The 14,229-nt window shown below is 40.2% G+C and overlaps 1 protein-coding gene across 1 annotated transcript; it reads right to left on the reverse strand.

Moving 5' to 3' along the window:
- Positions 1-429: 429 nt before the first annotated feature.
- LOC109510687 (DEP domain-containing protein 7-like) lies at positions 430-3,473 on the reverse strand. The gene is made up of 4 exons (XM_019861183.1): positions 3,445-3,473; positions 2,441-2,566; positions 993-1,071; positions 430-886 (listed from the first exon to the last, which is right to left on the reverse strand). Exons 2-4 carry the CDS (start codon positions 2,552-2,554, stop codon positions 663-665), a joined length of 417 nt encoding a protein of 138 aa, XP_019716742.1. The 5' UTR covers positions 2,555-2,566; positions 3,445-3,473; the 3' UTR covers positions 430-662.
- Between the last annotated feature and the right edge of the window lie 10,756 nt (positions 3,474-14,229).

The raw sequence follows: 14,229 nt of genomic DNA on the forward strand, positions 1-14,229 counted from the left end.
TCATCTCTCTTTAAATTTAGTGGGTGCAACATATATGTTAAGGTGCGCTCCAGTATTATACAGTAATAGTTTTGGATTTTTCATTAAAGTTTTAAAAAATGTTTTATAATTCATTTTATAAGCATTTTTTTCCCCAAAAATGCTTCATTTTAGTTTAGTTTTAGTATTTGTTTTATTTTTTCTTGGATGCAAGATTCAAACAAAATTCACAAAGTATTGTGTAAAGTAACTGTTTGACCTGCCTTCTTTTGTATGGACATACAGCAATATCAAAATAAAGACATTTAAAATATACTCATACTCAAAGCTCATATATGATATTAATTCACCAAGATGAAAACAAAAAACATGTTTGCTTTCATTTTACTCACTTTCAGTTACTTTTGTAAATATAAGATATAGTTCCAGTTAGTTTTTTTTTTTTTTTTAAGCATTTTTGTTTTATTTCATTCCGGAAAATTGTTATTCAATTTTACTTTTAGTTCTTGCAGTTTCTTTTACTATAATAACCTTGGTTCACTCAATCGTCCGGAAATTATGGTATGTGCATATAAATCACAGCTTTACTCCTTGCAAATCCACATTCACAGTCACTATTTACACAACGGCCACATATGTTCACATTTACAACCACCCCGTGGCATTAAATTACATACAAAGTTTTACTGTAGCAACATGTTCATGCTTGATAACTTATTGCCAAAATATTGCACAAAAATGTCCGGGTGGCCTTTGTAGAACTGGGCCAGCAGATGTCTCTTTTCCTTGTTGGGCATGTTGGGGTTCTCGTGGATTGTCCGTAGTAACGACCGCAATTCCTCTTTAGTGTGCGTTTCTCTGTTTTCCGAATAAGCCTTTGCGCTCTGTCTTGTGCAATACGTCGACCCTGAATTTACAGAGGGGAATGAAATACAACAATATGGGAAATAAGAGGAATATTTTTTGTGGAGATGATGTCAAATAAATGATACAATGAAGTAAGATCTGCACACCTGTTATCATATCTGCATCCTTCCCTCGAACGATATTCTTCAATCTGTCGCTGACCATCTTGTGTAGTGAAACAGGAACCTGATGGCAATAAAAAAATATGATATACATTTGTAAATTGTAACAAAGAAACTCCAGCAAATGTGTTTATTTTTTGACTATTATGTACCTGGATGTCGTGATGTATGTTACCCCATTACATTTACTTCAGTCATCGTCATTTTTGGGCTAACTTATACCTGCCAGATTTAGTTTTAATGCATCATACTGTTTTACTTACAGTATTTCCATACTAAAAGGCGCACTAGATTATGAGGCGCACCTTCAATGAATGGCCTATTTTGTCATTTTTTTCATATAGTGGACGCACCGCATTACAAGACGCAATCTACAATGCATCCAATAGATGGAGCGACGCTCAAGGAAATGCCAACAGAACACTACACTACACTACACTCTGATTTATATAGCGACAATCAGATGTCAGTCAAACTTATTTATTAAAGCACCGACACAGTTCATTTAACCAATAGCAAGTTATAACATTGACTCGTTAACGTTGAACTCTCTTGCCGCTGCTCTATTTCTGTGTTCAACTGCGAAACCAATCGCCTTAAGTTTGAACTCTGCGTCGTAAGCATGTCTCCAAGCAGCCATTTTGGGGTCGAAATATTACCATAATGATCATACACAAGGCGCATCAGATTTTAAGGCGCGCTGTGAGCTTTTACGAAAATGGAAAGCTTTTAGGTGCGCCTTTTAGTGCGGAAAATACGGTATACTTAAGTATTTTTTGCTAGGAAACAACTGGCATTTTTACTCCATGCATACTGCATGTATTTGTTGTATATTATTTACGCGCATATTATATGCCACCAATTTGTATTATTACACTAATATATTTAGTTTTAGATATTTATTATAAAATGCTTAGTGTAAAACCACGTTGACATTTAATTATTTCAGAGATAATGTTTAAAAACATGTTTGCCGTGAGACGGAAGCTATTATCAGTACAGTACAAAGTAGAACCACAACTAATTGTTAATACACCTCTGACAGTGTCGGTCAAAACTGAAGATCATCTTCATAAATTTATCTCCCTGCCATCGGATGCTATGAGAAGGTGCCGGTGTACCTAATGTTTTGACCAGTGCGTTGAAAAGATCATTGAAAAGATATGGGATGGAAGAATAAAACACATTGAAAAAGCACAAACAAAAGCCTCATGATTATCTTTCCTTCCGCTGCACATCTCTTACATAACGTCCCTGTTTATTACCTCCTTCCTGTTGGGAAGCCCGTCTTGTTTTTGTTTTTTTTTGGGGGGGAAGAGACATGCAATTAGTTTTAAGCTGTTCCTGATGTGCATAAGAGATGAAACTCGCAAACAGCGTGCAGCCGTCCCCGGCCGTTTGTGAGCTCTTCTAATGTAATGCACAACACTCACATTGAATAGATCGCAATGGTTGTCCATCATAAAAAGAACCATCAGGTCCACTTTGCCTTTGGAGAGTCTTCGGCTGTACACGATGGCGCTGGAGAATGACCTCTTCACTGCCATTCGGTTCTCGATCTGCGGGACACACAGGCGCAAAGAATGGTAACTATGCTCCTGAAATATATTTAAAAAAAGCAGATGGCATCATTCGGTGTCTTTTGGATGAGATCACGCATATCAAGACAATGCACAAGCTCATGAACATATGGCGAATATTTGAAATCAAAATTTGCAACCTTAAATCTACCACAAAGAGTGTCACAAAAGAGAGAAAAGGTGAGAGACATTGTTTAAATTTAGAAGTAGAGGCGATGATGTAATGTACGTACTGTACATACAGGTACGTGCATACACGGCCACACATCAACACGCACACACACTACTAATTATTACTACTACTACTCAATAGCGTGCAAATAGTTTGTCAAGTTTGTCATAATTATTTTGCCATCAAAAGTGCATTTTCATTGCTGCTGGTGGTATTTTATAGAAGAAAAGAACTGTTCAGATGTTTGAGTAGCCAATAAAGCAAAAAATACTGGCAGAACATTCACTCTTGTTGTTGTGCATAAAATATATTTTTCACCAAAAGTTGGTTTTCTGCCCTTTTCTGAAATGGGTGAAACCAACCCGAGTTCTATTGCTGATTAGTAAAAAAAAAAAAAAAAGGAATAAGGTAGAAAGAAACTTTTTTTTATGTTCAAAGAAAAGAATCTAATCTTTCATTTGGTAATTTTATCAAATAGATTCTTATAAGGATCTTATTTATTGTACTGTATGTTCAGTTGAAATAAAATGTCCTAAGTTACACATTTAATTCATTCTGTGAACACATTTGCTGTATTTTACAGGGGAAAAAAAATGTTTCAACTAAATAATAAATAATGATGCCCAGCCTAACAGCCACACTGGCTTCGCCTCGGAAACATAGCTATGTTACTGTAGGCACACACCTCTTTGTGGAGTTTGATGTCCTGTGCGTTAGCGGTATATATATATATATATATATATATATTATTTTTTTTTCTCTTTTACTTTTCCTTCCTCTGTTACTTCTGGGCTGGACACAGGATTTGATGGCCTGCCCCAGTTGGTCCCAGGGTGCCCAATGGGATTCATGTCAGGAGAACATGCAGACCATGGGTCCATGCGTGTGACCTCTGGATTCACCAGGAATTTGTGGTCAATATATGTTCGATGAGGGCGCGCATAATCATCTATCAAGTTGAAATCACATCCAGCGTGGGTGAAAGGGACACCAGTCGGAAAGCCATCAAGCCCTGTCCAGCCCAGATGCTGTGGCTGATATTGCAAATTACCTCGAGCAGTGGTTCTTAACCTTGCTTGAGGTACCGAACCCAACCAGTTTATATGCATGTTCACTGAACTCTTCATTAGTGAAAAATAAAAATACGATTTTTTACAAATTCATTAAAAAATTATATTTCTTCAAAACAGAAAAAAGTAAATAAAATTACATGGCATAAGTGTAGTTTTTAAAATTGTATGACGTATGATCAGGACAGTCACACGGTGACTACTGAGCGGACAACATTTCCCGCAGTACTGATTGGACAGACAAGCAATTGTTGGGGGGAAAGCGGCCTTCTTTCCCCCGCATGTTCGTTGAATTTCATAACTAATTGACATGTTGAGTCGGGTATGTCTTAACCTCCATGGCAGAGGCTCCGTCGAACCCCTGAGACCGTTTTCACTGAACCCCTTGGGTTCGATCGAACTTAGGTTAAGAACCACTGACCGAGACCAAGAATGACAGAATCTCTCAAATCAGAATTCAGTGACTCATCTCGCGTTTGTGTTGGTGATGGAAGCCCTGGTTGAGATTTGAAGTGGCCCAACCAAATACTGAGTCCACTCTGCTCACACACATTGAGTCTCGTTCGGCTGACATTACTGTTATCTTTCGTGGTTTTATTATTTTATTATCATTTAATATACTGTTTATTTGCCTTTTTATTGTTGACAGTGTCTCAATGAAATGTTCCGATTCTTGATTTTGACCCCAACCTTGTTTTTTGCCTACAAATCCAAAAATGCAAGGCAAATACGTCTTTACTTCGACGTGTGGCTCGGCAAACGTCCAATCTTAAATTTGATATACTGTATGTCATGTTACCATTTATCAAATAAATATATTATTTGTAACTGAATAACCAGGTGTTCAATTACTTTTTTGTTGACTTTATATTTCTTTTGGCAACATCTGTCTATCTCTGGTTTATTGATTTCCTTTGCAGTCCTAAAATAAATACATAAAAATAAATAAAATTTGAAACTGATCTTTTCCCACAATTCCGATCGTCTGAAAATGATGGGATTTGTCCGAATTTCCGATCACGTGATTAGGACTATTGAAAGCAATTTATGTTGAAGAAGTGCTGCAAAAAGGCTTTCCTAGTTCTGCTGAATCTGTGTGCCGTAATTGGCACCTGTATTTAACACCTGGATGTTTAGGTACATTTCAATTTTCTTATTTTATTGTAATCGATCGCTGTAATAAGGAACGTGCGGAAAGGTAGGCAAATGAGAAAGTGCTGCCCTCTGCTGGCAGTTCTCTGCATGTGAAGAATAAAAAAAACGAGCACATCAAAATATTTTCCATCGTAGTTCTATGATCCGTGCTTTATATGGATTTTGTTTTCCAAACAAGAATTTAAAATGATTTCATCATTAAAATGTCAGAATTTGTATTTCCTGCTGAAGTACTGAAGAGAGATATTGAATATTCAGTGCCTCGAGTGAACACGAACAGAAGAATTGCGACTTGGCACATGCACTCACACAACAGACGTTGCTGTTTGTATTTCTATCGTCAATAAACGTGTCGTGGTGTACTGCACATGCTGACACTCAACAGTTTGTCTACGTTACAAGAATGTGTGTGAAAAATGGCCTCTTTCTCATCAGCTTGAAGGCTGACTGTAAGTGCACGGTGGCACTGCCACGATTTAGCAGCTCCATTGGCGCAATGCGGAGAAGAAGCCCACAGAAATACATAACTTGAGCAAGCAATAGTTTGTAAAAGACGTGCGGACCCATCGACAATCTCTTCCATCCATCCATCCATTTTCCGATCCGCTTTATCCTCACAAGGGTCGCTTGGGGGGTGCTGGAGCCTATCCCAGCTTCGGGCAGTAGGCGGGGGACACCCTGAACCGTTGCCAGCCCATCGCAGGGCACACAGAGACAAACAACCATCCGCACTCATACTCACACCCAGGGACAATTTTGAGTGTTCAATCAGCCTGCCACCCATCCATCCACCCATCCATCCATTTTCCGATCCGCTTTATCCTCACAAGAGTCACGCGGGTGCTGTCTTCGGGCAGTAGGTGGGGGACACCCTGGACTGGTTGCCAACCAATCCCATGGCACACAGAGACGAACAACCATCCGCGGTCACACTCACACCTAGGGACAATTTAGGGCAGGTGTAGGGAACTCCGGTTCCTCGAGAGATCTATCCTGCCTGTTTTAGATCCCACTCGACTTCAACACACCTGATTCGAATGATCAGCAGCTTAGCAAGTTCTGTAGAGGCCTAAAACGATTATGAGCAATTGAATCAGGTGTGTTGGAGTAGGGAGGGATCGAAAACAGGCAGGATATGGCTCTCGAGGAACCGGAGTTCCCTACCCCTGATTTTGAGTGTCCAATCAGCCTGCCATGCATGTTTTTGGAATGTGGGAGCAAACCGGAGTCAACCCATGCAGGCACGGGGCGAAACCTGCAAATTCCACACGGGAAGGGCGGAGCTGGTATCAAACCCACGACCTCTGCACTGTGAGGTCAAACTACTAACCACTGGCCCACCAGGCTGCCCATCTCTACCATTCACTTATCTTGAAAATGTGTTTGGCTCCAATAAGTTCATAACTCTTGACATGGATTTGGATTGTGAGAAACATCAGACATGCAGATATGTTACCATACGCAGAGGTAATTTCGAATCGGGGCTTTCAAAACCTTTAAATATAATGCAAAGACAAAGTAATACAACAGCCAGAAACAATTAACTTTATTAAATATTATTTTCATTTTCTTGCTCTCACATTGTTGACCAGTGTAGAATTGACTGAAACGTAACTAAAAGCTTTGAAAACAAATGTTAAAGAATTGAAATGTGATATTAACTTAACCATATCTTTCATTGAAAGTCAAAATTTAAATATAGGCTAACCTTCTATTTTGGGTTCATATTTTTGTATCTGACTCCAGAGGAGTCAGTGGCTTACCAGTCATAGTCAGAAATTGTGGGACAGTCTAAAACAGGGGTCCCCAACCGCCGGTCCGCGACACAAGCCGCGCTTCTCCGTAACGCGACCAATTAGGCTAAAAACAAACACCGGAGCTCGCAAAATGAGTAAAAAAAACTGCTGGAGATCGCAAATGACGTCGGCCTTAAAAGTACGTTCGAGACAACTGGATTAAAGTTATGTCTGAATACTCTGAGATCGCCACAATAGCACTTTTGCTATTTCCGACATCCTACCTGTGTGAGGCGGGGGGGATTATGCAGCAACGGCGACGAAAACAAAATTACGAAGTAGACTGGACATAAACCACACACTTGCGGTGTCATTGTCTCTCCTATTACCCCGAGATGGGACCGTCTGGTTGCAGAAAATCAAGCTCGGTGCTGTGGTGAGTCGTCATTTTCATGCACTTTGAATTTGCGTTGTATCGTATTTTGAAGGCATTAAACATTGCCATAGCGATTGGAGTGTTGCGGCCAGATTAGACGCTCCTTGTGTTTATTATTATATTTCGAAAACACCACAGTTTTCATGCAGCTCATACCATATTATTTTGTTGTATTATTACGCCACACCTTAAATGCCGGTCCCTGAAAATATTGTCTGACATAAACCGGTCCGTGGGGCAAAAAAGGTTGGGGACCCCTGGTCTAAAACGTCTATGGGGAGGAAATGGTTAATGTCCATGAAATCCCAAATACTGTGACAATTTTTAAAATATTTTCAGAGGTTGGAGTGGGCAAAGGTGGAGATGTGCATGGGAATTTTGGTGGCGATCGGTTATAGTTTTCTCACATTCTGCCAGATCAAGCTTTTTTACACGCAAATTAAGCGTTTTAAGACAGTCGACAATGCCTCATTGCAGAAGGCACCTTGTGCACCACAAAGGTCAAGGTAAGTCTTATCCATCCATTTTCTGAACTGCTTTATCCTCACAAGGGTTGCGGGGGGTGCTGGAGCCTATCCCAGCTGTCTTCAGGCAGTAGGCGGGTGACACCCTGAACCGTTTGCCAGCCAATCGCAGGGCACACAGAGACGAACAACAGCCCGCGCTCAGACTCAACCCTAGAGGGACAATTTAGAGTGTTCCATTAACCTGCCGCGCATGTTTTGGAAATGTGGGAGGAAACCGTAGCACCCGTAGAAAACCCACGGAGGCACGGGGAGAACATGCAAACTCCACACAGGGAGGCCGGAGCCAGAATCGAACCCTTCACCTCTGCTTTAAAGGGCACCCCTGGTCTATGTAGTATCATATACATTTATTGTGTGATAACGCAACCTTAGTAATTTATTAAATTCTTTTTAAAAACTGTCATATTTAGATCAAATTAATAATCTTTAAAACTTCACAAAAACACAAGGCTGCGTTTTGAAGGGGTTATGATACACCATTCCAATTCCCACCCGATAAAATGTGTACAACAGAACGCAGCCAACTCGCGGCTCAGCACCCAGTCATTCATCTAATCGCAGATTTGTTTTCAATACTCCATATAATTTTTGTTTCTTTGTTTTTTGGGGGTGAAGGGAAACAACCTCCGTTTTTGGTGGGCAACCCTTTTTGGTGCTTTATCAGCTTTTTCACAAATTTGCTGAATGAACAAAATAGACATTTATGCATTTATGTTACTTATAGATTTTCACTATTCACGGGTAGACCCAGTCTCTACCTTGCCAGCCCGAAGAGTGGAGTTCCACTGTATATTGTTTTACTTCGGGAAAAAAACTAATTAGATAAGTAACTTTAATTTGATTAGTGGTCTAGAAATAGTAACGTGTTAGGGTATTGGTTAAAAAAAAGTCATCATATTGGAATACTGCATACTTGTAATGCATTATTGGCATCATTGTTCATGACTGCATTATCGTCGGTTAGTGACTGTGGCGAGTTACCATTTATGCACATCCGCGCTGTCGTTGGCATCGCAATGCAACTCCCATGTGACAATAATCTTCATTCACTGAATAAAAATTTTCAAAAAGCAAATATTTTAAATGTGATATTTCTTTCTGCAATTAATATGAAATCTATCATTAGCTTTTCATCCAACTAATGACTGTGTAAAATGAAAAACCTCAAGGACACAAACACATAAAAACAATTATACATTATACCTGAAATGGTATGCATTGTTTGTTAAACAGAAATAATACACGTTAAGGCACCTTAATCCATTTCCCCAAGAGACAAGTGACCAAGAGGTAAGGTATCAATAATTTAATTGGAAGAAGCCAGATAACAAATTCCAATTCCAGATGGACTATTTTTTTTAGCGTCCTTTGGTGACGGAAACAGCAATACACATTTACCCACATTCTTCCTTACATTCAATAAAATACTCGATAGTTAGAAGTCAACAACAATAATTATTTCTCTCAGCAATGCTTTTGATCCATACATGAAGTGTAGAAGTGTTGTCCGAACAGTGGCAATGTGTGAGACGAGGCTCCCATTGCGTTGAATTCGAGTCATGATCGAAAGATCTTCTACATTTCACCTCTTCTCATTCAACAGCTCTGGTCAAACGTTTTTAAACTGTGCACAAATCATTTAAAACACAGAATACTGCATCATTTTCGAGACAGAGGAAACACAAATCTATCAGCTGCTTCAAGAAAAGAAAACTTTTTTTTTTGTTATTGTCAAATGTGCCCTTTACCACAAGAAACCTAAGTAGAGCATGTTTCATTCTTCCCATTGATTCTTCTTGTTCCAGCTGCTTAAAGGGAAACAGAACTTTTTTTTTTTTAATTTAAATCAAGCACAGCAGAGTTCCAATCTTTCTTTCAAGAAAAGTCTAGTCATCAGGTCTGGTGGCCACATAGACAAAGACGATGATGAGTAGCACAATAACAGCCAATGTCGGCAGCACAATTGTAGCAACCTGCTGCCGTGCTTCCTGCATGGCCTGCTTCCGCTCCTTCTTGTCCTTGGATGTTTCTTTTTTGGGTTTGCCTTTCAACTGCCTCATGATGCCGTTGGGGCCACTGGCTCGTCGTCTTCACTTTGCTCACAGGACCCTGTCAGAGAACGAAACAAAATGACATTTTTTGTGTTCTTGCTAACAGGATGTTTGTTCTGCTACAGTGTCACTGGGGTTCACGTTGCTTCATTACTGCAGTATGAATGAGCATAATTTAATTGTTGATTCCACTGGTCAACAACAAATTTTAATCAGATGGCTTGATATGTCCCGAAACGTTAAGACATACTGATTTTAAAAATGTGACCTATGAAAGCTTGTGCAATACGGATTTTACCATGTGTTGTAATTTATAGTCAGAGGTGGGCGTGTCAGTAAATTTTGGCGGTCTGTTACTCATTATTCGCCAGTGGCCAAGCCACCCGTCCGTCATTGTCAGTCTGTTTTTATTTCCGGGCAGCCCAGTCTGTCATTCTTCAGTTATTCTGTTAGTGAAGCGAAACTTTTGGCGCCGGCAGCGACAGCCAACACACACACGCACACGCGCACGCGCGCGCACGCACACACACACACACACGCACGCACGCGCACGCACACACACACACACACACACACACACACACACACACACACACACACACACACACGGTGATTGGTGAAATCAAAACAATATGGGACCATGTCATTGCAGTCTGTGGGACCTTTACAAAAAAACAAAAAGGAACAGGCTGAGAGAATGGGTCGGAATAGAGCAGCCAATACAATCACAGGTCACCAGATTGACTAGTGATATTCAATCTTTTTTTTTTTTTTTTTTTTTTTTTGTCGGAACACGAGGCGCCACCCCACAAAGAATTGTGAAATGGGAGTCCGTCACTGATGGACTTTCCGTCAGTCCTTCAGTGGACAGACTGACAGACCTTTTATCGGTACTGACAGAAAGCCCACCTCTACTTAGTGCTATGATACTTCAGAAATATTTTAATTTAACCTCAACAAACAAGCATTCACACTCGCACCTGTGGGCAATTTAGGGGAATTTAGATTATTTACTTCAAAATAAGAATTAAAAAGCATGCTTTGCTGAAAGGCCAGAGCCCCTGGGAAACGAAAACAAACATTGCCATCAAGAACATTTTGTCAAATGTTTGTTATGACTAATAAGGTTGGATTACCCAGAAACTACAAAAGCACAACTCTATTGTGCCTGAACAAACTGGAGCGGCCAGATTGCAGCTGCATGACTCACTCAACAGGCTGTGTAGTTGCCATATACCAACGTCAAAATTGAGTTGTCTTTCTTTTCTTTAGGCTTCTCCCATCAGGAGTCGCCATGGCATGTCTCTCTTTCCATCTAATGGCGCTTTTCCATTAGCCTGGTTCCACACCGAGATGGCCTTGCTTGACCCTGAGTTGTCGCTTTTCCATTAGACATTTTTAGGGGGGAAAAAAAACTCCCCCTCCAAAGCTTCAACAATTAGTGTCCTCAGTTCCCAAACGTTTATTGAATGTTGGTAAAAAAAAATAGGTGCTATGACCCTGTCCCAGCTTTTTTGGAACATGATGTAGCCATAAAATTCTAAGTTTATGATTATTTGCTCAAAAACAATAAAACTGATCACTTTGCACATTAAATATATTGTCTTTATATTGTATGTATTCAATTAAATATAGGTTCAACATGATTTATAAATAACTGTATTCTGTTTTTATTTATGTTTAACACAATGTCGCAAATTCATTGCAATATGGTTTGTAGTTTGCAAAATGGGGTTGGAGGTCTGCAGCCATCTCGTTACCTCTGCGTCCTGCGTCCTAGACGCCTAATTTTCCCACGGGACGCACAGTTCCAAATAATGTGCGTTTTTGGGACGCAAGGAAATTTCTCAGTCAAAACAACAAAAAAAAAAAAAAACTATGGAAAATCTTTTTTTTCCAGCAACGATCGCAGTTTGACCATCGTTGCCATTGTTGTTTTGATCTCGCATTAAGTAATCTCGTATGACGAGATTTCCGTTCTCGCGAGACGAGATTGGCGAGATCGGCCTTCACCTCGCGGGAAACAGACGATTGCCAAGTTGTGTAACGTTAAAACAAGTGTTGCAAAAGTTTATTGCGGAGATATCACAGAGGAAGCAGCTAAAGTTGGATAGTTTTTTGCGATGATAAGTTAACTTTGAGAAAGCCTTGCATCATTGGAAGCAGAGTAAAGAGAGGAGGATTTATGAACTCTAAGACTGAACCATGGGATGAAATAAGAACCTATTTCTCAGCAAATCTTGTATGCCTGAAATATGAAAATTTTTGCAGCATTTGTTTATAAGGAATAAACCTGTTATCAATGTATATTGTTGTTGTTTGTGTTATTATCATATGCAATTGAATAAGTAGACCATTTCAGAATTCCAAATTTGGGACTCTCTATATGCATAATGGAACTCATACTTTTCTGACCAGCGAGTGTCCCTGGGACTTGCAGGACTCAAACTGTAAAATTATCAATGGGTCTGTGACAATTGATCACTGATTGGCTGTTTGTTAGCGAATCAGTGCAGGAAAATTAAGTAGATTTTGAGATACGACAGGCGGCCGGGTGGTCCAGTGGTTAGCGCATCGAACTCATAGTGCAGAGGTCGTTGGTTCAATTCCAGCCTTCCTGTGTGGAGTTTGCATGTTCTCCCCGTGACTGCATGGGTTTTCTCCAGGTACTCCGGTTTCCTCCCACATTCCAAAAGCATTCGTGGCAGGCTAATTGTACACTCAAAATTCTCCCAAAGTGTGAGCGCGGATGGGTGTTTGTCTCTGTGTGCCCTGCGATTGGCTGGCAATCGATTCAGAGGGTCCCCCGCCTACTGCCAGAAGACAGCTGGGATAGGCTACAGCACGCCCCGCGACCCTTGTGAGGATAAAGCGGTTCAGAAAATGGATGGATGGATGGATGAAATATGACACAAAAGCAATGCGAAGCAAAAAAAAAAAAAAGTCATTCTCTCATAAATTAAGCACAGAACAATGGTGATTTTTACTTAAGACTTGTTCCAGCTTGATTATGAGTGTGATGGACATTTTTCTGGTTATATGTGAATTTTATTTCATGAAACCCTGACTGTGATGGTCGGATGGACACACGCATGCCCACTCCTCACTGAGGTATTGTGTTATCCTACCCGTGCCACTGAAAAAGTTCTGGTTAGGACCCTGCCGATCACCAACTACCGATCAGCAAGTTTTGAAGAACTTTCGTCCAATTACAGGATGATGCAAGATATCTATTGAAATAATTTGATTTACTGTAAATACTATAGAACCTTTGATTGAGAATTTAATTGGTTCCATGAGCCTGTTTACAACCTGAATCGTTTGCAAACCAAGGTAATGTTTCCCATTTAAATAAATGAAAATAGTTTCCTTTTTTATCAGTGTGTGGTGAAAAATAAATGTAGCACCATTCAAAAACAAGTGAAAACACTATTACAAAGAAATAGCACACTAAATGACCAAATGATATAATTGTTTGTTGCTCATTAACTAAGGAGGGTGAAGGGAAGACCACAGCAGCTCCTCATTGAAGAAGAGTTATTTTTTTTTTGTTCCATAAGTTTTCATTCAGGTGTTTTTTTATTTTGACTGGCTCTTCTCATTCATTCGTCTATTTTGGCACTATCAATCCAGGGAAACTTATCTTCTGTCACATCGTCATTTTACAAATGCTTTATTCTGCTGGGCAACATGCTACACATTTCTTCAGATCATCCATCCATCCATCCATCTTCCCATCTGCTTTATTTTCACAAGGGTTACGGGGGGGGGGGGTGCTGGAGCCTATCCCAGCTGTCTTCGGGCAGTGGGCTCGGGCAACGTTCCCTCTAAGCTGCGCACGTGAGCAATTGCGCACTTCTTTCATCCACACCATGACAGCTGGCGCGCACCACACACAAACAACATTTCGACGCTCCTTCCTTCATTTCCGCCACACTATTGCCGCTTCCATTCCAGTTTCAGTAGTGCGAGCGAGGTTGCACACTCAGTTGATCTACGATAGTTTCATGCGTACATTGACACAGATTCACTCACACCCAACCACAGACGAGAGGCTGCAGGCGACTTGCGGACTGCTCAGAACAATCAGGAAGTCCAAATATGGACAGAGTTGACGAGCCCCTAAAATGAGGCTCTTTCGCACATTTCTCAGGTCAGCTGGCGAGGATTTTTTTGGTGTGTTTTCCATTATTTATGAGTGTAGTTACAGAGAGTAGCTTCATTAATTGTGCTTAAAATGACGTGTGTGGTAAAATAAAAGTAACTAACTTGGGCCTATTTTATTCCTGTCATAAATCTCTATTCAATGATGTGTTCTATTTTTAGATAAAATGTGATGAAAAAAAATTTTTTCATCACATACCACATCACGTAGCTTGTTATGACCGCAGGTTTAGGTTGGGTGTGATACGGGTTTGGCTGTCGTGTGCAAGTCTGATGTTGCTCACCGTGGTCCAAGGAATGCTTAGGGAGTTGATGTGAATACTCAGACGGA

The sequence above is a fragment of the Hippocampus comes genome, unplaced genomic scaffold, assembly GCF_001891065.2.
Source record: "Hippocampus comes isolate QL1 unplaced genomic scaffold, H_comes_QL1_v1.1 scaffold122, whole genome shotgun sequence".
In the NCBI taxonomy this organism is placed as follows: Eukaryota; Metazoa; Chordata; class Actinopteri; order Syngnathiformes; family Syngnathidae; genus Hippocampus; species Hippocampus comes.

Bases quoted from the DNA above. Each gene is read 5' to 3' on its own strand.
- LOC109510687 (XM_019861183.1), bottom strand. From the start codon at position 2,554: ATGGCAGTGAAGAGGTCATTCTCCAGCGCCATCGTGTACAGCCGAAGA. The intron at 1,072-2,440 runs GTGAGTGTTGTG...TATTGCCATCAG, and splicing joins ACCATTGCGATCTATTCAAT to GTTCCTGTTTCACTACACAA. The intron at 887-992 runs GTGTGCAGATCT...CTGTAAATTCAG, and splicing joins GGATGCAGATATGATAACAG to GGTCGACGTATTGCACAAGA.